Source organism: Lolium perenne, chromosome 3, assembly GCF_019359855.2.
Source record: "Lolium perenne isolate Kyuss_39 chromosome 3, Kyuss_2.0, whole genome shotgun sequence".
Taxonomy (NCBI): domain Eukaryota; kingdom Viridiplantae; phylum Streptophyta; class Magnoliopsida; order Poales; family Poaceae; genus Lolium; species Lolium perenne.
The window spans coordinates 258,781,236-258,804,886 of record NC_067246.2 but is presented as its reverse complement, the minus strand read 5'-3'; the positions used below and the strand labels follow the sequence as shown (position 1 = coordinate 258,804,886).

The 23,651-nt window shown below is 48.2% G+C and overlaps 2 protein-coding genes across 2 annotated transcripts; one reads left to right on the top strand and one right to left on the bottom strand.

Annotated features, from left to right (window-relative positions):
- The first annotated feature begins 8,144 nt into the window (after nucleotides 1-8,144).
- LOC127338754 (aquaporin NIP3-3-like) lies at nucleotides 8,145-9,325 on the top strand. Its single transcript, XM_051364749.1, has 4 exons — nucleotides 8,145-8,266; nucleotides 8,359-8,778; nucleotides 8,879-8,940; nucleotides 9,030-9,325. Exons 1-4 carry the CDS (start codon nucleotides 8,150-8,152, stop codon nucleotides 9,175-9,177), a joined length of 747 nt encoding a protein of 248 aa, XP_051220709.1. The 5' UTR covers nucleotides 8,145-8,149; the 3' UTR covers nucleotides 9,178-9,325.
- An 11,152-nt stretch (nucleotides 9,326-20,477) lies between these two features.
- On the bottom strand, nucleotides 20,478-21,884 carry LOC127344858 (protein RETICULATA-RELATED 3, chloroplastic). The gene has a single exon (XM_051371205.2). The coding sequence runs from the start codon at nucleotides 21,738-21,740 to the stop codon at nucleotides 20,706-20,708; it is 1,035 nt and encodes a 344-aa protein (XP_051227165.1). The 5' UTR covers nucleotides 21,741-21,884; the 3' UTR covers nucleotides 20,478-20,705.
- Nucleotides 21,885-23,651: the final 1,767 nt, after the last annotated feature.

Below are 23,651 nucleotides of genomic sequence, written 5' to 3'. Positions count from 1 at the left end.
GCTATATGATTCAGTTGTTTAGTCATTATCTTTACTATTGCTTCGAATCACTTCATTCATCTCATATGCTTTACAATAGTATTGATCAAGATCATGTTGGTAGCATGTCACTTAAGAAATTATTCTTGTTATCGTTTACCTACTCGAGGGCGAGCAGGAACTAAGCTTGGGGATGCTTGATACGTCTCCAACGTATCTATAATTTCTTATGTTCCATGCTAGTTTTATGACATTACCTACATGTTTTGTTCACACTTTATATCGTTTTGATGCGTTTTCCGGAACTAACCTATTAACGAGATGCCGAAGTGCCAATTCCTGTTTTCTGCTGTTTTTGGTTTCAGAAATCCTAGTAAGGAAATATTCTCGGAATTGGACGAAATCAACGCCCACGATCTTATATTTCAAGGAAGCTTCCAGAGCACCGAAGAGGGGCCAAAGGAGAGCCAGGGGGCCCCACCCCACATGGCGGCACGGCCAAGGGGGGGCGCGCCCCCCTACTGTGAGGGGGCCCCGTGGCCCTTCCGACTCCGACTCTTCGCCTATATAAGCATTCCTGACCTAAATCTTCGATACGGATAAGCCACGGGACGAGAAAAGTTACGCAGCCGCCGCCATCGCGAAACTCCATTTCGGGGGACAGAAGTCTCTGTTCCGGCACGCCGCCGGGACGGGGAATTGCCCCCGGAGTCATCTCCATCGACACCACCGCCATCTCCATCGCCATCGCTGTCTCCCATGATGAGGAGGGAGTAGTTCTCCCCCGGGGCTGAGGGCTCTACCGGTAGCTATGTGGTTAATCTCTCTCTCATGTACCCCAATACAATGATCTCATGAATTGCCTTGCATAATTGAGATCCATATGATGAGCTTTGTATCACTATTAATCTATGTGCTACTCTAGTGATGTTATTAAAGTAGTCTATTCCTCCTTCATGATGTAATGTAGACAGTGTGTGCATCATGTAGTACTTGGCGTAGGTTATGATCGTGATCTCTTGTAGATTGTGAAGTTAACTATTACTATGCACTCTAGAGTTACTTTATATGAACTCCGGAATTACTCTCTATGGTGTGACAGTGACAGTGTTTGCATCTTGTGTGATTCCTTTATGATGTTGTGGAGCTTGTTTACTCCGGCTTGAGGGTGCTCTCGTAGCCCTACACAATGAATGGTGTTTGTTATCCAACAATAGAGTCTTTGAAAGTAGCATAAGAGAAGAGAACTTATTTATTTATGTGATCGTTGTTGAGAGTGTCCACTAGTGAAAGTATGATCCCTAGGCCTTGTTTCTAAGCATTGAAACACCGTTTCGAACAAGTTCTGTTACATGTTTGCTTGTTGCCATCTTTATTTCAGATTGCTATTACCACTCATATTCATCCATATTACTTGTATTTCACTATCTCTTCGCCGAACTAGTGCACCTATACTTCTGACAAGTGTATTAGGTGTGTTGGGGACACAAGAGACTTCTTGTATCGTAATTGCAGGGTTGCTTGAGAGGGATATCTCTGACCTCTACCTCCCTGAGTTCGATAAACCTTGGGTGATTCACTTAAGGGAAACTTGCTGCTGTTCTACAAACCTCTGCTCTTGGAGGCCCAACACTGTCTACAGGAAAAGAAGCGTGCGTAGACATCAAGACTCCAGCCTCGAGAGACAGACAGAGCTAAAACAGTGCGAATAGTGGTTGCTTTAACAACTGGACTGAAGGTGTCTTCATAATCAATGCCAAAATGTTGCTTGAACCCTTTGGCGACGATGCGAGCTTTATATCGGTCAATAGAACCATCAGAGCGTCTCTTGATGCGATATACCCACTTGCAATCTATGATATTTCTGTGAGAGCCACGAGGAACAAGATGCCATGTATGATTATTCATGAGAGCACCATATTCTTCTTCCATAGCATGACGCCATTGAGGATGATCAAGAGCCTCAGAAGTAGTGCGAGGCTCCCCTGTGGATGTTAGAAGACCATAACGAACTGTACCATCTGTGTAAATTTTCGGGTTGCGTATACCTTGTTGGAGGCGAGTGCTCACTCCCAGTTGTGGCGGAGCCACAGGAACAGAACCCGCAGAGGATCCTGACGGTGGCGACGAGACCGCGATGTCACTGCTGGCGTCAGTGTCGGAGACAGCGGCAGCCGAGGAGGGCGTGGCGGGCTCCGGTTGGTCCGGAGGTGGAGCCGCGCTGGCACTGTCGGCCGGGCTGTCGGGGACGTGGGCGGCGCTGCTACTGCTGCCGTCTGAGGCGACAGCAGCGGACCCAGGCGGGGCAGGCGGGGCGCATGGCGTGGCCGGGCTGGAGGAAGCCCGGGGCGTGGCCGAGGGGGGGGATTCTCCCACCATCGGGATCAGCAGCGACGCGGCGACCAGGTGCTAGCGGCGGGCGATCCGAGGTGGATCCCTGCCACGCGTTGGCACGTAGCGGCGACGGCGGTGCAACTTCAGAGGACTCTCCCGAGTCCGTTTCTTCACCGTTTTCAACGAAATTTGTATCAGAATGATCAATATGAAGAGTACTATCATCTGGAGGTGGAATATCTTGAGGTTCCTGGCCAAGATTAGTCATCACAGGTATAATAGGCAAAGGCATGTAATCATCAGTTTGTGCATCCCCAACAGTAGTAGGTGTATCATGAGGGAGCAAAAGAATGTCATTATGAAGGCGGCGACCTGCATTAGGATGCAGGTCAGCAAAAGGGAAAATACGCTCATCAAAGACCACATCACGAGAAATGTAAACACGTCCCATGGAGAAATCTAGACATTTGACACCCTTATGAAGATGACTATATCCCAAAAAAACACATTTGGTGGAGCGGAAGGCAGGTTTGCGCTTGTTGTAAGGTCTAAGATTGGGCCAACAGACGCAACCAAAAACACGCAGGGATTCATAGTTGGGTTTGGAGTGCATAAGGCGTTCAACAGGAGTGTGAAAATTGATGACTTTGCTGGGTAGGAGGTTAATCAAAAAGGTAGATGTAAGAAAAGCCTCATCCCAGAATTTTAATGGCATGGATGCATTTGCAAGAAGGGACAAGCCAACTTCAACTATATGACGATGTTTGCGTTCAGCGGAGCCATTTTGTTGATGAGCATGTGGACAAGAGACATGATGGACAATGCCACACTTTTGGAAGAAACTTTTGAGTTTTACATATTCACCACCCCAATCAGTTTGCATGGTTTTAATCTTTCTTTCAAATTTTCGTTCAACAAATTTCTGAAAATTAAGAAAGACTTGGAACACTTCAGAACGGTTTTTAAGCAAGTAAATCCAAGTAAACTTGCTATAATCATCAATAAAGCTCACATAGTACTCATGTTTGCCAGCAGAAACAGAAACAGGTGATGGGCCCCATACATCAGAGAATACTTGTTCCAAAGGAACAGTAGAGAAACTAGTAGAGATGGGGTATGGCACCTGGTGACTCTTAGCTAGTTGACATGCATCACAGACATATGGATTTATTTCTGGAGAATAAGAGAGTTCATTTATTTCTGGAGAAAGAAGATTTTTGGATGCAGCAGGCACATGTAAGACATTTTTAAGATGCAAAGTACTATGTGGGGTATGCAAAACTGAATGACCAACATGAGATATTTGCATACCATGACCATTGGCGGTGTGAACATGTTCGCGGCCCTTGTACTTGTCATGTGTGGTGAGCTTGTTCAACTCAGCAGTGATATGATCCGTGGCACCAGTATCCGGGTACCAGTTTGTGTCAACACCATAGGAAGCAACATGAGCAGATTTTTCCTTGCGATCTCCATCATCATCAGAATCATCGCGGTCTTTGTCTTGGTAGCGCCACCAGCACTCATTGGCAGGATGCCCATATATCTTGCAGATTTGACACTCGACTTCGACAAACGGTGTAGGGGCGCGGTTCTGGCGACGGTGACCATCACGCCGGCCATTGCCATCATCACGACGGCGCCGAGAGCCATCATCGCCACGGCCACGAGGGGCGCGGTCGTCATCGCGGTGGTACCCGCGGTCATCGTCGCGGCGAGGGCCACGGTCATCAGTGCGGCGAGGGCCACGGTCATCATCACGGCGGTTGCCGTCACCATGGCCACGTGGTGCGCGGTCATCATCATCGGCACGGCCACGGGGGCGAGAGTCACCACGTCCACGGCGAGCAATGTTAACGGAGGAGGTGAAAGTATCACCGGTGTCTTGCAGCATGGTGTGCTGATCATGGGCGAGCAGCTGGTCATAGAGGCCATCGGTGGTGAGGCCGGGCTGGCCATTGGCAGAGGCCACGGCGTCATTGTAGGAACCATCAAGGCCATTGAGGATGTAGTTGACGAGCTCGCTCTCGTCGATGGACTTGCCAAGCGCAATGAGCTCGGCACCAAAACCCTTCATCTTGGCAAAGTATTGCGCCATGGTGAGGGAGTTCTTCTTGGTGGTATTCAGGGCACCACGGAGTGCGTTGACCTTGGATGGTGAGGCAGTGGAGAACATCCTGGTAATGGTAGACCAGATAGCCTCGGTGGTCTCCCGGCCGAAGACGTGAGGGAGGAGCTCAGGCGACAGGGAGTTGAGCAAACAGCTAGCAACAGCCTGATCACGCGCAATCCATGCAGCGTAGGCAGGGTTGGTGATGGAGACCGTGTTGCCATCGGCGTCTTTGGAGGACAACGTCTTGGCGGGGGAGCGGTCGGTGCCGTCGAGGAGGCCCATGACCATGGCACCGCGGATGGCGGGGAACACCAGCGTCTTCCAGAAGAGGAAGTTCGAGCGGGTGAGCTTGGTAGTCGGCGGAGCACCGAGCATGACGCCAATGGAAGCCGTGGAGGAGGACGCCATCGGAGCTGGGAAGCGGCGGCCGAAGACGGAGCAAAGGCGGCGGATGGGTCGTAGATCGTAGGGCGGCGGCCGTAGCGAGGCTAGGGCGGCGGCGGGTCGTAGTCGTGGATCGTGGGTAGATGGTAGGTTTTTGGGGTCGTGGCGGCGGCCGTAGATGGGACTAGGCAGCGGCAGGTTTTGTGGTCGTGGCGGCGGCCGTAGATGGGACTAGGCAGCGGCAGGCGGCGGCGGTGCAAGGCACGGCGGCGGCGGATCGTGGGCGTGGTCATGGGTGGCGGCGGCGGCCAGAAGAGGCGGCGGCGGCGAATTTTTTTGTCTAGGGATCGTGTTCGGCGGCTAGGGTTGGAAGAGGTGGCTCTGATACCATGTTAGTTTGGCTGAAACCATGCCTCTCCCTGGCTCGTGTTCCGTGTTTATATAGGGTAGAAAGAGCCTCTACCGTGGAAATACATAGAGCGTATATACGGGTGGTGTACTACTCCATACCGTACAACGTGATACATAGCATATGTCTAACACTACTGCCTTCCTGGCTGCTGGACTGCTACAGGCTTGCAGCGGCAAGCAGTGGACGGCTGAATGCCGTAGCCGAGAAAATCTGGAGCAGGAGGCGAGAGCAGAGGAGCCAGTGGCTGCGGGCTGGGGGATACGGAGAGGGGTGAGCCAGGGGAGGGCTAAGCCGATGAGGTGATCTGGGATGGCGCCTGACGAGAGCGAAAGGGGTTCCGCCCTGGTTGCAACAACCATGGAGTGGGCGGGTCGTGCAACAGCGGAAATGGCGGCCACGGAGGCTCTTTCGCATAGAAATTGGTGTAACAAATCATGGGCTAAGCCCTCATGGATCATAAATGATTTCTTCTATGCAATCGTGTGCGATGATACTGCCATCGCACACAGTTCTTTCAAGCTTCAACCGTGTGAGATATCCCAACTCATCACCTAACCCCGTGTGGTGACGTTTGGGTAAACCATATGACAAGGGAAATTTTGATCATATGTGATTATTTGACATGTACTAGTGGGGCGGGTGATTTGCATCTACATTTGTTTTCTGTTTATAGTTCTCTCTTGAGGGGTCCCATGAAATGTTGTTGCCTAGCAAGGGGAAGCCGAGAATGTTGCGTTGGAAGATATTATAGAGGTTAAGGTGACGGGTTCCACTCGAGATATATTTCATTGAGATGAACTATGGGAGGATACTGATGACAAAGTTAATGAGTTTTGTGCAGCAAGAATGGTATATTTCCTTTTGAACCATCTACTATTGGTAAATTTGGTGCATCAACTAATTTGGTACGACAGTAATCAAACATGCATAGTATTTTACAACACAGAACCTCTAAACCTGCATTTTCCTGTTTATATATTAGTGTTTACTATATTGTTTACAAAATAAGATTAGAGAAAGTCGTTTCTATGTTGCCTTTATCTCGGATGCTCAACTTTCTAAGAGAGAATATATTTGCTCCCAAGAAAACCAAGTTGATCCGTAATTTAGTTCCAAGAATCCCTTGTTCATAACTTAGAATTATTTTTCTTAATGTTTTGTCTAGTTTTGGTTGTCCAGATTTTTTCTTAATTGGTTTTTTCACTATGTGAAGTAACTGTCTTTTAATTCCGTTTTTTATACTCAATTATCCATTATCATATTTTGTAGAGAAAAACTTCTCTAGCTTTTGTGTTATACTAATGTAGATATACTTGTTAAAACGAGCACTTGTCCATTATCATATTCTAGCACTATATATCTGCCATGAGGTTATGAGCATAACCCAACTAGATGACATAGGTACTAAAATTTTAGGAACGCCATAATAGTACTAGGATATCGTAGCATATTATTATTATTATTATTATTATTATTATTATTATTATTATTATTATTATTATTATTATTATTATTTTATTTTATTTTATCTCTTGTAGTACATGCTTCAAGATGGGGAGGAACAATAGGTCTCTTGGTGCATATATACTTTTAGCCAGAAAATGATAACCAAAATTGATCAAATTGTGCAAAAAAATCTACCACGACGGATTTAACATATTTTTATTGATATTTCATCTAAATATTGCTTATCTAACTTTTCCTTATATGTTTGTTTACACTAATTGTCTTATACTTTTGCAGTTCTACTCACTAAAATGACTGCTTCCATTCTTATATTTTTAGGAATTAACTGGAATTATGATGCACATTTTTTGTTAGATTGCTTGATATTTTGAGGTAAGACATAAGACATGGCTTCAAATTCAGTGGATGAAACCGACATAAATGTAAGATGGCACCTAACTAAAAGTTAGTAGTGTGTAGTATGCATGTGGGAACATATTACTCCCTCAAATATAATTTTTTGTTAAAGTCAAACTTTTAAAAATTTGACCAATTCTATAAGAAATATATCAACATCTATAATATGAAATGGATATGATATGAAATATATTTCACCAGTGGCAAAGCAAGGACTCCAACCTTGTGTAGTCAAATAAATGTATTTGCATGAAATTTTTAATATTTTTTATATAATTTCTTCTTGTATAGCTCAAAAACTGTGTAGTCAAGTGACTATAGAGCTTGTGTGTGGCTCTTCCACTGTATTTCACGATGGTTCTCAATATATTAGGATTATAACTGACAAATTTTTATATAGTTGCTCAAACTTTTTTTTGACTTTGAAAAAAAAAACTATATGCAACCTATTTTGTGATGGAGGGAGTATGGTTAGAACGTTAGCTTCTTATATTTTTTATATAGTTGCTAAAAAAATTGACTTTGAAAATAAAACTATACGCAACCTCTTTTGTGATGGAGGGAGTATGGTTAGAACGTTAGCTTCTTATATTTTTTATCTATATGTGGCAGATATTTTATAAGAATAGATAATAAAATCCCCTTTTGTTTTAAATATTGTCTCTCCACACAAACCAACACACAAGGATCATTAAGTATTCTTACTCATCTAACAGTTAGATTCACATAAAATTCTTGGCCATCCAGATAAGATACAGTGTATTGTGCTGAACCGTATATTTTTATTCAACAATGCGTGTATTATCATCAACTAACAACTATTCTGGCCCAAGATCCATGGAATATGCTTCCTATAACCGGGTTGACCTCTTATTTATTTTTGATCATATCAACAAAGCGTGTGTTTGGCTATTAGCTGATTTTAAAGGTGTTGACCTAGAGCAACATGAAAAAATGTATATTGCAAATTAAGGCGTTGACCAAGAGCAACATGACAGGATGTATATTGCTATATTCTCTCAAAAAACGAGCTAGTGCTTGCAATGGGGTCGATGATTGTGCCGATGGAACCGATCAACCATGTCATCGATGGCATCGACGATCCACCGTCCTCCCAAGCAACTCATCAGCGGCGGCGTCCTAAATTTCTGAACATGGCGACGGTGCCCCTAATGAAGAAGGTACATACCAAACTTCACCTTCTTTGCGCATCTAATTAGCCGCACGTTCGTTTGGCTAAGCAAGAACTACTACATACGTATTTGTCGACCAGACGATGGCAGAGTTTCTGGGGACGTTCATCCTGATGTTCACGCAAGTGTGCGCCATCATTATGGACGAGCAGCACGACGGCGTCGTGGGCCTCATGGGCATCGCCGTTGCTGTCGGTCTCGCGGTCATGGTGCTCATCTTCTCCCTCATCCACGTCTCCGGGTGCCACATGAACCCTGCGGTGAGCATTGCCATGGCGGTCTTCGGCCACCTCCCGCCGGCCCACCTCGCCCCGTACGTCACCGCTCAGGTGCTGGGCTCCACCGCCGCCTCGTTCGTGGGCCACGCGATCTACCACCCCGTGAGCGCCGGGATCGCCACCGTCCCGAGCATCGGCACGGTGGAGGCGTTCGCCGTCGAGTTCGTCATCACGTTCGTCCTTCTGTTCGTCATCGTTGCGGTTGCCACGGACCCTCATGCAGTAATATATTCTTCCACTCCTTCTATCTCTTGTACATGACGGCTTAATTTGATCGTCTTCCCCAAATGATCTAGATTATCTTACAAAAATGCTTATATAGGTGAAAGAACTGATCGCAGTTGCAGTTGGTGGGACAATAGTGATGAATATTCTCATCGCAGGGTATGTAGAATCTGTGCGTGGTTCATTTCTGTTTTGTTCCAAGCTGAGAAAGCTTGTTATTTATGTTGGCGGAAAAATAAATTGAGCAGGCCAGCGACAGGAGCATCTATGAATCCAGCGCGAACGATTGGGCCGGCAATTGTTACGGGGAGATACAGCAAGATTTGGGTCTACCTGCTGGCTACACCACTGGGTGCTATTGCTGGTGCTGGAGCTTATGTTGCGATTAAGTTGTAGTTACAAACTATTTTTTTAAGGGAAATTTGTAGTTACAAACTAGCATAAAGAGAGGGTCGATCGTCAATGTAAATAGCTCTTTTTCCGGGAGCATTTTGTTTCTGGGAGCCTGCTAATGACTACCACATAAATGCCTTTTTGAACTGTAGGATTATTGTGCAAATCAGTTTATCCTATGAAAGCCCTGTGGATCATGGTAGTGACTAGTGAGGCTACTAAAGTAGAATGGAATCAATTCATATACAACGTACTCCATAGAAACCACAATCTTAAAATGATGTCAAATTCATTTATTAGTTTTTGGAATTGCTAATCCCAAGGCACCTATTGATTTAAGAAAGACTTTTTAACAATTGGATTTGCCTCGTGATTCATGCTGGGAGGCGACGTTCCCGTCGACAGCGAGGCGCCTGTGGTGACTTCGTCAATTTCAAGATCCAATCCGCCAGCTCAGTCTTCCGGAGGTGCTCATAGGGGTAGGGTGTGCGTGTGTGCGTTCATAGGGGTGAGTGTATGCGCGTGTATGTGAGCGTCTGCGTTTGTACTATGTTTCTCAAAAAAAAAAGATATGATAGTTGTAAATGCGTTGCAACTGAGATTTTTCAAGTTGTAAATGGGTTGCAATTGAGATTTTCGTAGTTACGCCTAGGTTGTAATTGAGTAAAAAAATATTGAGACCGTTGAATTTCCTTCGAGATTTGTGATGGTGTATGAGTTGCACGTGAGTCACAACTATGATATAACTAAGACTTAGATGAAGTCACTTGACTATGATTTAGTTAAATCTAAGTCGATTGAGATCCAGAAGAGCACATTTAATTTTTTGCTTTGAAAACTCCAATAAAATATCTCTCTACATTATGCCCTCTGAATCCTCTAAATATTTTGTGCTTATTGCATGTCCACCATCCAAAAGCTCCTCTTAAAAATTCACATATTTTTAAAATGATATAGGATTTCACAATAGGTCACATCTCAATCTTAGGTTTTTCTTTCAAATTCCTACACCCCAAAGAGGCCATAAATAGTTTCCAGTAATTCTTCTACGTCTTTCTTTCAAAAAAAATTCCATGTGTCATTCTATCTATTCACATTCCCACTTACCATTTCATCTTTAATCACCTTTTATGTATTATCTTTCATTTGATTTTCCACTTCTGTTTCATTTTCATTATTTTTGTTTTTTTCCTTTTATAACTTTACTAATATACCGCGTTAAGTTATCATAACAACAAGCTCAAATTATATATAGTTTTTCATGTATTTCAACTATATATAATAAATTCATGATGTATTCCTTTTTGGGAAAAATGAATAAAGTTTGTTCATTGATGTACGCAATGTTAAAATGATTTTTTTTATGATTTCAAGAAAAAATACATGTAACACTAGCGAGTTTATTACCTTCTCCATGGAGTACAATTTCTCTTGAATGAGACATTTAAACATTTTTCTTACATACATGAACATATTTTTGTGGAGGGTGCAACATATTTTTTTTTAAACCACCCGAAACCTAGGAAGTTGCACTGGAATTTAGTTTGCATGCATGGACTTGCTATTTTACATGTATGAACATATTTCAGGCACGTGGAACATATTTTGAAACAAACTTTTTCGGCAAACGTATTTTTTTCATTCTTGAAAGGTTACCTAATAGAAGCACAAATTTTTATTTGACACACATGACACATATTTGATAAGGATGAACATCTTTCACCGAGAGTGGAACCTATACCAAATTGCCCCTACAGAATATATTTATCAGATATAAGATTTTTGTAGAAGTTGTACGGATATTTAATTTCACATCCATAAATATGTTTATCATTTGGTTTCTTAAAAATCAACACAATAGGGCATTCAATGTTCTTTACTATTCAATTGAGCAAGCATTCAGAAAAAATTGGATGACAACGGAAACACATTAGAGTACAACAAGGAAAGCACAAAAACAATAAATCGCATGAAAAATGAGAAAAATATATATGAGTTTACTCAACGCAATGCTAGGCGCACACATCATTTAGCACCAAGCCACTTCTTAAGAATAGAGCATACCACAATGGTTGCTAACTTCCGACACGCCACGGACCACTTGTGTGATATAAATACTTGGCAAATGTTAGCTCCTTGGTCATATGGAGCAAGCGTTAGGATGAGTTGGAATAGACTGGTAAAAAGTAAGGCATGGCAAGGGAGGAGAAAGGGGAGATGAGGAACCACTGAGTTTCATCCAACAAACTAGAAAAGAAATAAAGTGTGAGATGTATGAGAATCATAATGTGGCTGGATGGTTAGAAGTATGGTTGTAACCCTAATACACCAAAGATCAAACCGCAGATTTAAGCCCTACTTGCCTCATTAAGGTGGAATTTAATTTCAGTGGGAAGCGGCTTTTATGTTTTCAGACAAAAAGTGAGAAGCTAAGTGTAATACGGAGTAAGAATAATGGTTGGTGTCACAGTTCCTTGATCATTACAATCTGGAATTCAACTCAAAAACTAATAAACCTTCTGAAAGGAACAGGAAATGCATTATTGTTGATAGCTCGTCTCTTGATTTTTCTGACAGCTCGTATCCTTGATGGCTTGATCATTTGTGTAGGACGGGAGCCAAACTGCCAACATTATGTGCACCGCCAACTCGTCGGTCGTTCGGTGCAAAATAGCAATACATTTTTATGAGGCAATGAGACTGGTCCCTCCGCTTTAATATCCGTGCCCGATGATTTGAGTTGAATGGCGCAAAGGCTGTGGCAAGTGGGGGCGAGATATTCCATTCATGGCCACGATACTTTTTTTCCTTTTCTGTGGAGTGATAGCTTTCTCTCGAGCAGCAAATCTTTTACAACTAGGATCCATGGCTCACATCTTAGGTTCAGGATATCGTATCTATATGAATATATCTGTAGGCTGAAAAATGGGTTGAGAGCTCGACGTGCAGTTCCATTTCAACCCAATCTCGGTTGATGTGCTTCTTGATTGTATCTAGCTATCACAGCCTCAAAAGCGAGTGTGACGGAAGAGCAAAAATACAAACAAGTGGAGAAAAGGGAATAAAATGGAAAAAGAAGAAGTTTTGTATCTAGCAGTATAGCTTATCTTAGACTCTTAGTATGTTCTATATAGTATAAAGCCAGAAATTCAATTCGGCACATGGGAGCATATGCTCCTGCCACCCGAAAAACAATTTTGAAATGTCGAAAAAATTCGTACAAAAAATTTCTCGCTTACGTATCGACATTTTACGTGCGCACATCAAGTTTTACGAAAAACCGACATTTTTTGTGACTTGTATGAAAAAGAGAAACAAAACGTCTCGTACACAACCTTTTCCTACATCAAAATTTGTCTTTTTTACAAATGACACTCAAAATGTCGGTTTTTTGTGAAACCACTTTGTGAACGTGTAGAATTTCGAAATGTACCCACTAAATTTTATGTTTGAATTTTTCAACATTTTGAAAGTGTATTTAAAATGAAGTTTAACAACCGGGAGCATATGCTCCCGGGTGCCAAAAACAAAGCTTGCAACTTATAATGATCACTACGAACTCATTTCAGGCTGGCAAACAAAACAGGAAAATTGCTATCTTGTCTACTCATAGATCACAATCAACTCTACTCACTAGTTCTGTATCGGATTGGACTCGGTGCCCGGCGTCTGCTTCTTCAGGTTCATGCTCGCAGCCACCTGGACTCCATGCTTCTTGCTTCCTTCTGCTGCCGCTGCTGCATGGAACACTTGTGCATCCTTTGATCTTGTGAGCACATTAGTCTGCAGGAGCTTCCTTGTCGCAAACCTCTCCTCTCTTGATGCCCTACCTTCAGAAAAAGGAAGTAGTGTTGCTTGCATGCTTAGATGGCAATGCAGGAGCAGCAAGGCAGAGAGAAGGCAAGCACAGCTGCTGGCACCTCTCATGGCTGCGCTTTGGTACTGATTAGCTGAGGAACTGAGGATGGGCTACTCGTGTCCAATCATATATATAACACTCCCTCTGACCTAAATTAATTGGCCAGCCACATACAATGCCTGGTATAAATGTACCGTCAATTAGTTTAGGCCCCAGAAAATACTACTCCCTCTATCAATGATAGATGTTGGGGTTTTTGTTTAAATTTGAACAAAACTGAACTAGAATCTGACACTTGTTATAGATCGGAGGAAGGGAGTAGTATAAACTTCCACGTGATGCTGAGTGCAGTCGGTGCGAGATCTCGGATCTTGACTCAGGAGCTCAGAGCGTTGATTGTTGGATGCCATGTGACGTGCGAGTTATCAATATACAGTAGTGAGTAGAATAGTGTTACTCTATTAGTCTTAATTTATCTGTTTGGTTAAAATACACGACGAACGAACGAACTGCAAGATCCCTTTACGAGGCAACAGGTGCCTCCAAACTCATCGATTAGCTAGCTGGGTGCGTTTGATCGATTAGCTTAACTGAAAGTTTGCGGATGAAAGGACAAAGATGATGGGGAGACGGCCCGCCGGCCTGCACATGCCGCACCCCTACCACACGACGCACTCGGCGCTGCCGTAAAGGCACTTTGGAGTTTGGACTGACCGGCTTCACCACCAACGCCTCGCCGTCCACCGATACATAGCACCTAGACGGACCTCGCCTGAAAAACGAGCCGCACCGTCGCCTAGCAGCGCCACGTCTCCGATCTGACAAAATTAGGCAGGGAGCTGGTTTGGCGTATTCGCCCGTTCTACGTTTCTCGATATCTCTTGGTAAAAATCCATTCAAAATCCTCAACTCATACAGTAGCTATAACTAAAATGACTAAAATATATCTATATACCAACGTATTTAAACAAAGTTAAGCAGGAGAAAGTAGTTGCAACACAATAGCTTTCTGTATTAGTCGCTTGATTGTCAGAAGGGTGCTGATCTAAATGGTGTTTTGTCAAGTGTGGCATGTGTGCCTTCCCTGAGAGCTACATTATGAGTTTTTGTGGGTGTGGCCGTGTGGGTGTGTCCTTAAAATCTGAATGTTGTGATATGGTTTTATGCAATGCTACCGAGGCGAGGCCTTTTTCATCTAAAAAAAAGTAGTTGGAACATGACAGAGAAATGTACGGATTGAGTTGTCCGCTTGATATCTAAACTGTCACGTACGTCATGCATTGTTGAATTGGTCCATGCCGTTAAATTTCTGATCCAAGTCTTGTGGAATTATTTTCCCTTCCCCCTGCGTGCACCGGCCTAAGCAACCTCGTGACATGCCTCCCGGCACCTTCCCCGGCATCCAAAGCTTGAGCTTCAACCCTCCACATCCCCCCTCCCCCCCCCCCCCCCAGTCCCCCTTTGATGGCGCCCACTTTCTGCCACAAGTGAAGCGACGACGCCTACCCCTGCCCGCGGCGGAGGACCATAGTTGAGCCCTCTTGTCTGTAGCCGACCATTGCCATTGTGCTCCCTTATTACGAACGAGGAACAACGCAACACCCACTGCTCGTTGAAGCTCAGCGCGGTCGTTGTCGCTGGAATCAACAAGCACTGACACACCCATGCCCGCATCCAAGCTCCGACATCTTGTCCCTCTGCTCGTGGATGAGGACCACCGCTGCACCCTGAAGGCTGAAGCCCGGCACGGTCGAGCGTCATCAGAATCAAGAAGAAAATAGACGGCACGATCGGAGCTCAAGACGAGCTCCTCCTACCGGTGTGTGTGTTGTTCCGCCTCATCTGTCGTAGCACACAGTGATGATGTTGTTGCCCTCGCGAGCCTGGCCAGGATATAGACACAAGGTTCAGATTGTCTGAGCTCGCCTCTCGCCGGATCCAAGGGCATTTCTTGCTTCGACGTAGATGGCTACGGAACGAGATCCTCTAACGTGAAGAAGGGAAGTCATATAAGCTACAGATCTCTAACTCTTTTTTTTAACATGGGGAGGGGTCTAGAAGACCCCAGATTTTCATCCATTAAAGTGGTAGGTACATGGTTTTACAGAAAGCCCCTTATACAACACTCGCTCTAAGAACCTAGAATTTTAAGAAAGGGGCTTGCACTTTACAAAGAACACCCTACAAAGAACTTGAGAAAAGCAATCGAGGACCAGGGTGTCTCTGCCACCATACGCCGGCGTCCTCCAGGCGTCGCCGCCGAGGAACAAGAGCAAGCAGCTCGAGGGCTCTCTTCCGGCGTGGATCTTCTGCCAACGGCCGTCGTCAAGCAACTGGGGACGAAACCACTTGGTAGCAGGGCATCGTCGAGCTTCCGCAGCAGAAGAGAGGGGGGCCTCCATGATGGAGGTTGAGCTCGGCTGCCTTTTCGGCCAAAGATCACAGCGTCGATCAGCGACGCCACGTGTTCCACACAGAGGATCAAAGGAGATCCATAGCACCCTCCAGGCAGATGGCAAGGCAGATCCTCAGGTTCAACCATGCAGTCGGCTGATCCCTCCTCGCCACCATGGCAGGACAGGGAAGAGAGCATCAAGTGGCTTCTCAAGCAGGAGCAGCAACGGTAGGAGAGGCAAGATCCCACTCCAGGATCCAAAATCGGCCCACCCTTCCTCACCATATCCTCGCCACCACGGCCGGCCATGGGAGAAGAAGAAAGGAACCTTGCAGAAGGTGAAATCCGCTCTCCCTCGCCACCATGGCCGGTCGAGAGCTCGTCCATCTTGCAACCAAATCCAAGAAGAGAAGATCTTGAGGTCGCCGATTTATTCTTGGAGGCGGTGTTGCCGCTTCCCACGCCAAGCTTCAACCATGGAAGCATCAGCACGATCAGCAGAAGCCCTAGAGACGCCATGGATCCGGCGACCGGGATCCAGAGCTCCTCCTCAACTACAAGGCAACACGCCCAAACGCCGGCAGAGGCCGGAACCACCAAGAAAACCTACAGATCAAGGCCCTACACTACTCCGGTGCCCAACCTAAACCAACTCCAGCCAGCTAATCCGTTGGAGCGGCTATCGGCGGCCCGATCAAGGTGAAGAGACTCTCAAGGTTACTGTAGCGGGGTTGGAGCAGGGGAGGGGGAAAAGTTACAGATCTCTAACTCGGTTTCTTCACATTCATATGATTAAGCTTATTTTGGTTCGATGGAGACGGATAGCTGGTATGCAAGGTGGCTTTTTTTTTTGAGATGTATGCAAGGTGGCTTTTGTATGGGATGAACGATAGAGGTTTTCTATCCGTCTACAAGTTTAGGGTATGCAAGGTGGCTCTTCACACACGTTTCTACAAGTTCAGGGTTTTGGTTCGCCCGACCTTCTACAAGTTTAGGGTTTTGCATTTTCCATCAGTTGTGTTGGGCAAAAACGTGTTCCAGTGATCTGATTCCACAAGACAGAATGTTGCGAACAGATTCTAGTCGTTTTAACGAACAGGTGTGCTGGTCCTCCTGCCTTGCGTCTGGGCGTCCGATCCTTGGTTTACCTCCCGTCTCAAACTCTCTCGCGTGTGCTGCTAGCAAACCGGACTCTGGCTTTTAGAGCATCTCCACTCGTCCCCCGACGAGGCCCCCGAGCGACGTTTTTTCCATCCGGACGGCGAATTTCGGCCCAGTCGCGCCCCCGGTTCCTCGTTTTCGTCCGGATTTGGCCCTTAATCCATCCGGCGAGCCCACGCCACCCCCGGCCCCCCGGGGCGCGCTCGGGGACTCCGGACGAAAGGTTTTGGCGCGAAACGTCGTGTGGACCCGCGTAGTCGGCGACTGGAAAACCTAATCCTGTCGATTTTCCCTCCAATTTGCTTGCATATCCCCATTCCCTCCAATTTGCTTGCATATCCCCATTCTCTCCCGCCGAAATCCCCCAATCTCCTCGTCTTCCAGCTCCAGTTCCTGGCGGCGTCTTCTCGTCCACCACCACTCTCCTCCTCGTCTTCTCGTCCACCACAATGCCGCCGAAGGCGCCGGCGAGGAAGATGCGGGCGAAGAAGACGAAGCCGCCGGGCATGTCGAACGCCGAGTGGGCGGCGGACGAGCAACGGCGCGACGTGGAAACAAGCGCCAGGGCGGAGAGGGTGAAAAGAGCCGCCGCCAAGAGGTCGGCGGAGGCGGCCCAGGAGGAACAAGCGAGGCTGATCAGCATGGCCTATAGCGGCGGCATGTTCCCCGGCCAATGGCCGACGCAAGGTACAACAAGTTCCCCGTCTTCCTTCTCGCCTTCGCTGTACTCGCCGTCGCCGACTGCCGTGTTCCAAGAGGGCGCCTACGTCCAACCGTCCAAGCCCACACCGTCGCCGCCCGAGCTTGGCGTCGGCGGTGGCGGCCTGTTCGAGGACACCTCGCCGGCCATGCGACGAGGGCCGCTCGCGTTCGGTGCGATGGCGGCGCCGAACGAAGAGGAGATCCACGAGATGATCACCTCCGGCACCACCGCCGCCGCTGCGAGCCGGGATTCTTCATGACCGCCGCCGCTGCGTGCCCGGGGTTCTTCACGCAAGAGGAGACGAGGGCGACGGCAGCCGTGGCGGCGCGCAACGAGCATCGCGAGGATGTTGCCGACGGAAGCCAAGCCGTCGAAGAAGAAGGCGAGGAAGAAGAAGAGCCAACTCAAGCCGCCGCCAACCTCTCGAAGGGGAAGAAGAAGAGGAAGAAGGACTCGCCGCCTGCCGAACCGCGTATCAAATGGACGCCGAAGGAAGAGGAGTGCCTCGCCGAAGCTTGGATGACCGTGTCCACGAACGGCATAATCGGGGCCAAGGCGTCGGTCGACACAGATTGGCTTCGAGTGAAGCAGGCGTACGAGGAGCGCAAACTCGTCGATCCCTACTTCAACAAGACGAACATGAACGTGTTCCGGGGAGACAAGGCAATGGCCACCCATTGGGGGCTCATGCAGACGGCGTGCAGCAAATGGCACGGCATACAGGAGGAGTGCGAGAAACGGCCGATCAGCGGCCACGACATGGAGCAAAAGGTATGCTCCGTCGACCCTGCATCACCGAGGTACATCGTCGTTAGCTGACCCGCATCGCCGTGCTCTTTTTCCCAGCTGCGCCGAGCTTTGGACATGTACACGGACGACACCAGCTGCAGTTCAAGTTCCTCAACGTCTACGCCCGCCTCGAGAAGTGCGAGAAGTGGAAGGAAGTCCGCACGACCTGTCGAAGAGCAAGACCGAGCAAGACAACCCCGACGCTCCGGCGGCAAGCGCGGCGGAAGGGCGCCACGAACTCGGCCGAAGAAGCTCAAAGAGCTCAAAAAGACGGGCAATCCCGCCGACAGATGCGCCGTCGATCGACAAGTGCCGGGCCGACTTGAGGACGCACGCCGACGGGAGGAACGACAAGTTCGACGGCAGGTGGCGGGAGATGCTCGCCAACCAAGGCGTCCGGATCGCCTGTCGAAGACGACGGCGGCGGCGAAGAAGAGGAACACAGACTTGGCGTTCCTCATGGGCGGCGGCGACATGGAACTGATGGACGAGGAGACGAGGAATTGGTACCAGGGCCACCGCAACGACATCCTCCGAGCCACTCCGGCCAGTCCTTCGTCGTCTCCGCCGGCTCATACCTCGTCTTCCTCACCATCTACCTCGTCGACTGCGGCTGCTTCGACGTCCACTGCCGCTGGTTCATCATCCGCCGCCGCAGCCGCTTCGGCCACGACGTGTGAGGAAACTGGTCCGTCGGATAAGCCGCGCCGGCCGGGACTGCCGACGAGCCTGTTTCCGTGTAATTTCCCTCCGATCGCCGATCTGTGGCTGATCCTTTTGCTCCTTTTGCCGATCAACTGGCCGTACTTGTAGCGCGGGACGGCGGTTTGTTTGAATTTAAACTCTATCCGCCGAACTCCGGGTGGACGACTGGAAATACGGTACTCCCCACGCCTTAATTTCGTCCAATCCGGAGGTAGTTTCGTCCGGATTTGGGCGTGGGGAGCGCCAACGAGTGGGGATGCTCTTACCGTTCACAAACCAGCCTAGTACGGAGTATGCTCGATAACTGGAAGACAAATGCAGCCGATCGCCGTCGAGGTGCTGCCGCATCAGCACGGCGCCCACTATTCGCATATGGAAATTCCGATAGCTTTGTACAAGTCACTGACGTTTTCTGCTTTCCTTCACCAAGGTGCAGCATGATTGAAACCTCCTTGTCTGCCAACTACAATATCACACCCAAACCCCTCATGAGAAATTTGTCAAAACGCTATACGCCAAGGGACTGGATTTAACAGGAAGAATCAATTCTGGCCGATCTGGAACCCCCGGTCAATTCAAACCAAGAAAAATATATCCGGCATACATTTCTCAATTGCTGCAACTTGTTTGCACGCATATAGCATGTATCAAACCGCAGCGTAAAAAAGAGAGCACCAACATATACCACAAATAATATTTCAAAAATTGAATCAACAATGACAGAGCCGAAAAGTAAAACAATTGGAACTATTGATGACAATTTCGAATTTTGGAACAAGGCCCGCAGAATGGTGCGCCTGTATGTTCAGAGAGTTCGCAAGTTCTAGCATTCTGAAATAAGAACAAGAACGGCAACCACAATGTGGAATGCCGATGTGCACATACCTGAAGGCTGTCAAGACCGACTTTCGAGCAGTATATACAGATCAATTTAAACCAAGAAAAATAGAATGCATATGCTTCTGACTTGCTACAACTTTTATTTGTCTGGAGTATCATGTATCAAATACTGGCAGATTAAAAAGGGACGAACAACATAGACCACCGCAAACAGAACCAACACAGCAATGTGAAATATTGATAACATTTGAATTCAGAACAAGGCCAGCAGAATGGTGCACTTACATGCTCAGAGTTCAGTAACAATGCACAGCAACTTCTTGCATTCTAAAACTTAAAATCCAACCACAACTGGAGGTCGAGGCTTAGGGAAGTTCCCAGAACATGGAACGCCCAATGTGCATACAGCATACCAGGGGAGGCTGGGAAGCTGTAAAGAACAACTTATGTGGGAATCAATCGGTCAGCAGAGCACAGAACAGATATTCCCTAGGAAATAGATTTACATATGTGTCAACATTATACAGTAGTCTGTAGACACTTGAGGACCACACAAAATCCTTTTCAAATACCCTAAACCCTAACTTAAGCATGAAAACAGAGTTTCCAAAAAATTGTCGCCACCACACTGATACAACCTTTCAGCTGACGAGGGCTGAAGAAATATTGAACTGCAAGTCACGATGGTATGCTGGAATATAATTTTACCAATCATCTTGACATTTTGTTGTGGCTGGCTTAGGTGTTAGTATAGTATATTCTTACAGCTTATGATGTTGGTTGAGCCAGAAAATTGATATACATAAAGCAAAATGTAAGTAGCATTGCAGATACCAGATGAGTCAATAACCAAGCGAGAAAGATGAAATCTTTATTCTAAGAAGATCGACTAAGCATGTCAGGTCATCACACCAGGACACCAAAACCAACAGAACAAAAAGTTTCAAGCCTCAGCAATTATTACCAACTCATCATCATCATCTACAGGTTTCCTGGCACAACATATGAAGTCCAAGAAGCAGCAAACGAGGCTTGGGCGACGACGCAGATCATTACTCACTCCTATACCCAGAAGACGATCATTTGGTGGTTTCCCCGTCCCTCGCCTCGCTAACATTGGCGGCAATGACATCGCCCTCGGCTACCAACCTCTCCTTGGCATCAGAAACGGAATCGACAGGCTTATCGGACTTCTGGGCGCCGGTGAGCCTTGCGAGCAGCACGAAGGACATGCCGCCGAGCACGTTGTTCATGCAGCGGAGGGCGACGACGGAGACCTTGAAGACGGGGGCGGGCGCGACGGTGCCGAGCAGGTACTCGACCCCGTTGAGGGTCTGGTAGCGCAGGTTGCTGCTGACGCCCATGTGGAGCGCCCAGGTGGCGGCGTTGAGCAGCGTGGGCGGCGCCTTGTTGGGCGTCTCGAAGGCCGGGTCCATCTTCTTGCGCACGGCGATGAGGCCGTTGGAGATGGCCGTGCCCATGAGCCCCGCCGCGAAGCCGACGGCGGCGAAGGTGGTGCCCTTGGAGAGGAGGGTCGCCACGCGGGAGCCCAGGGAGTAGGCGCCCGGCTCGAACATGTGGCTGGGGAGGGCGGAGGCGGCGGCGGAGGCCGCGGAGAGGGCGGCGGTGGGGGCGAGCATGTACATGAGCACGAAGTTGAGGATGGATCCGACGACGAGCGTCGAGAAGACGAAGTCGAGCTCGTTGAGGCCGAAGTTGGGGCGGGACGCCATGTCGCCGAGCACGCAGGCGGTGACGCCGACGAGCTCCTCCATGAGCACCTTGAACGGGAACTGCGGGTCCGCGGCGACGCGGGCCGCCCAGCCGGCGAGGAAGATGCCGAGGATGCCGCCGCGGCCGCCGCCGGAGTCCGCGGCGTCGTCGCCAGATCCGCTGCCGCCGCCGGAGTAGGAGCGGGGTGGAGGGGGGAGCTTGCCGCCTGGGCCGGAGGGGCAGGGGGATTGGAGGGTGAGGAGGGAGGAGGAGGCGGGCGGGAGCGGGGAGAAGGCGAGGTTGGCGGTGGGCGCGGCGCGGAGCGGGGCGAGGCGGGCGGAGGAGTCGAGGTGGGTGGAGGGGAGGAACCTGGCGGCGGAGAAGGCCGTGGAGGCGGCCATGGAGATCGGGCGGTGGGTGACGTCGGCCGCGCGGGTGGAAAGGAGGACGGCGGCGGCGGGGCGGCGGCGCGGCGAGGGGGCGAGATGCGGAAGGGTTTAGTGGGTTGGTGCGATGTGGGTGCGGTGGTTCGGTGGGGAGCGGCGCAATATGTATATGTATACGTGTGCCGCGACAGCGCGACACCTGACCTACACCTACTACAGACGCAGCGAGGCCGTTCGTGCGGAAGGAAAAAAGTTGTTCGGGGTTGGCGTGTCGTGCCCAGTTCGGACTTGGAATTGTAGCGCCCGCGGCATACCGCTGCCTATCACCATTTCTCGGACTGTTGATTTGTTTCCTTGCTGCGGAGTTCGTCGGAGCTTCATTTCCTCATGGTGATCGTCGTTGATGCACAGGGATATTTCATTTTACTAGCCTCCTCTACTCCTGGAGCGGTCGCGGACGGCTGGCGGGGTGCGGGTTCACTATCGACGCTGAGCGCGCGAGCCCAGCTCCAGCGCAATGCTGGACGGGGACGGAGCTCCGGTGCGGGACGTGGACGTCGGGATCAAGATGGATTTTTGATTTGAGGGCTACGGCTGAGAAGACTTCAACGTGCGGGGGTTTTCACAAAATGATACTTGTGCATGGGCCGAGTCATCTAAATCGGGTCGGAGGGAGTATATGAATCCACTTCGTTGTTTCCTCCCCGCGGAATTTGTTGGAGCTTAATTTTCTTAGGGTGATTGTCAATAATGTAGCGGGGGGAACACACTTCTACTCTATATATGTAATGAAAGCTGCAAGTAAAAACTACTCCTCATAGTCTGAATTACATGTCACAGCGGATTCATCTGGATTTGCATGTATCTGTATAATAAAACGCATCTAGATACATGCATATCTAGGAAAATCCACAAAAAAGTATTTCCAGGCAAAAGAAGTACTACTTTAGTATGTTTTTTCTTTTCCAAACAAGGCCAGTTTTCGTGATTCACCTTCACGAGGAGGTTGAAGACTCAATAATTTGGAACCTCATGTCTAGCGGCGAATACACAATGATTTTGGCCTATAATGCTTAGTTTTTCTAGGCCATATGCACGTGCATGAATCAAACGGTTTCAAAGTTTTCGGCTCCGCCTAAAATAAAACTGAAAAAGATGTTGAACCAATTATGGCATTTGCCCATTTTCAAGGGCAACAGCATTTTCCCCCCAATGTCGTCATACTAATAGGCTTTCCGGGATAATCATTGGTTTGGGCTCGCCCTCCATTCGAATTCCACTCCATCAAAGAATTGTGTGTCAGCAAGCATCTCCACCGGCGCCTCTCAAATAGTCGTCGGCATTTCCGTATGAAGGGTGAAGAGAAGACAGACGCGCCTGCATTGATTGTAAGGTGATACCTGGAGAGAGTGTTGTCCCTCAACATAAGCTGGTGGTTGCTGACTTTCGCTTTAGGATCCGTGTCCAGCGGGGTAAGCGCGCCAAAGTCGCTAGAACAAAGTGGTGGAAGCTCAAGGGTGAGACATCCTAGGCTTTCAGGGAGAGGGTTATTAAGGAGGGTCCTTGGGAGGAAGGAGGCGATGCAAACATGATGTGGACGAGTATGGCGACCTGCTTGCGGAAGGTCGCTGTAGAGGAGTTTGGGGTGACTAAGGGAAGTAGAAGGGAAGCTAAGGATACCTGGTGGTGGAACGATGAGGTCCAGAAGGTTATTAGGGAGAAAAAGGACTGTTTCAGATGCCTATATCTGGACAGGAGTGCAGCTAACATGGAGAAGTACAAGGTGGCGAAGAAGGCTGCAAAGCGGGCGGTGAGTGAAGCAAGGGGTCGGGCGTATGAGGACCTCTACCAACGTTTAAACACGAAGGAAGGAGAAAGGGACATCTATAAGATGGCCAAGTTTAGGGAGAGGAAGACGAGGGATGT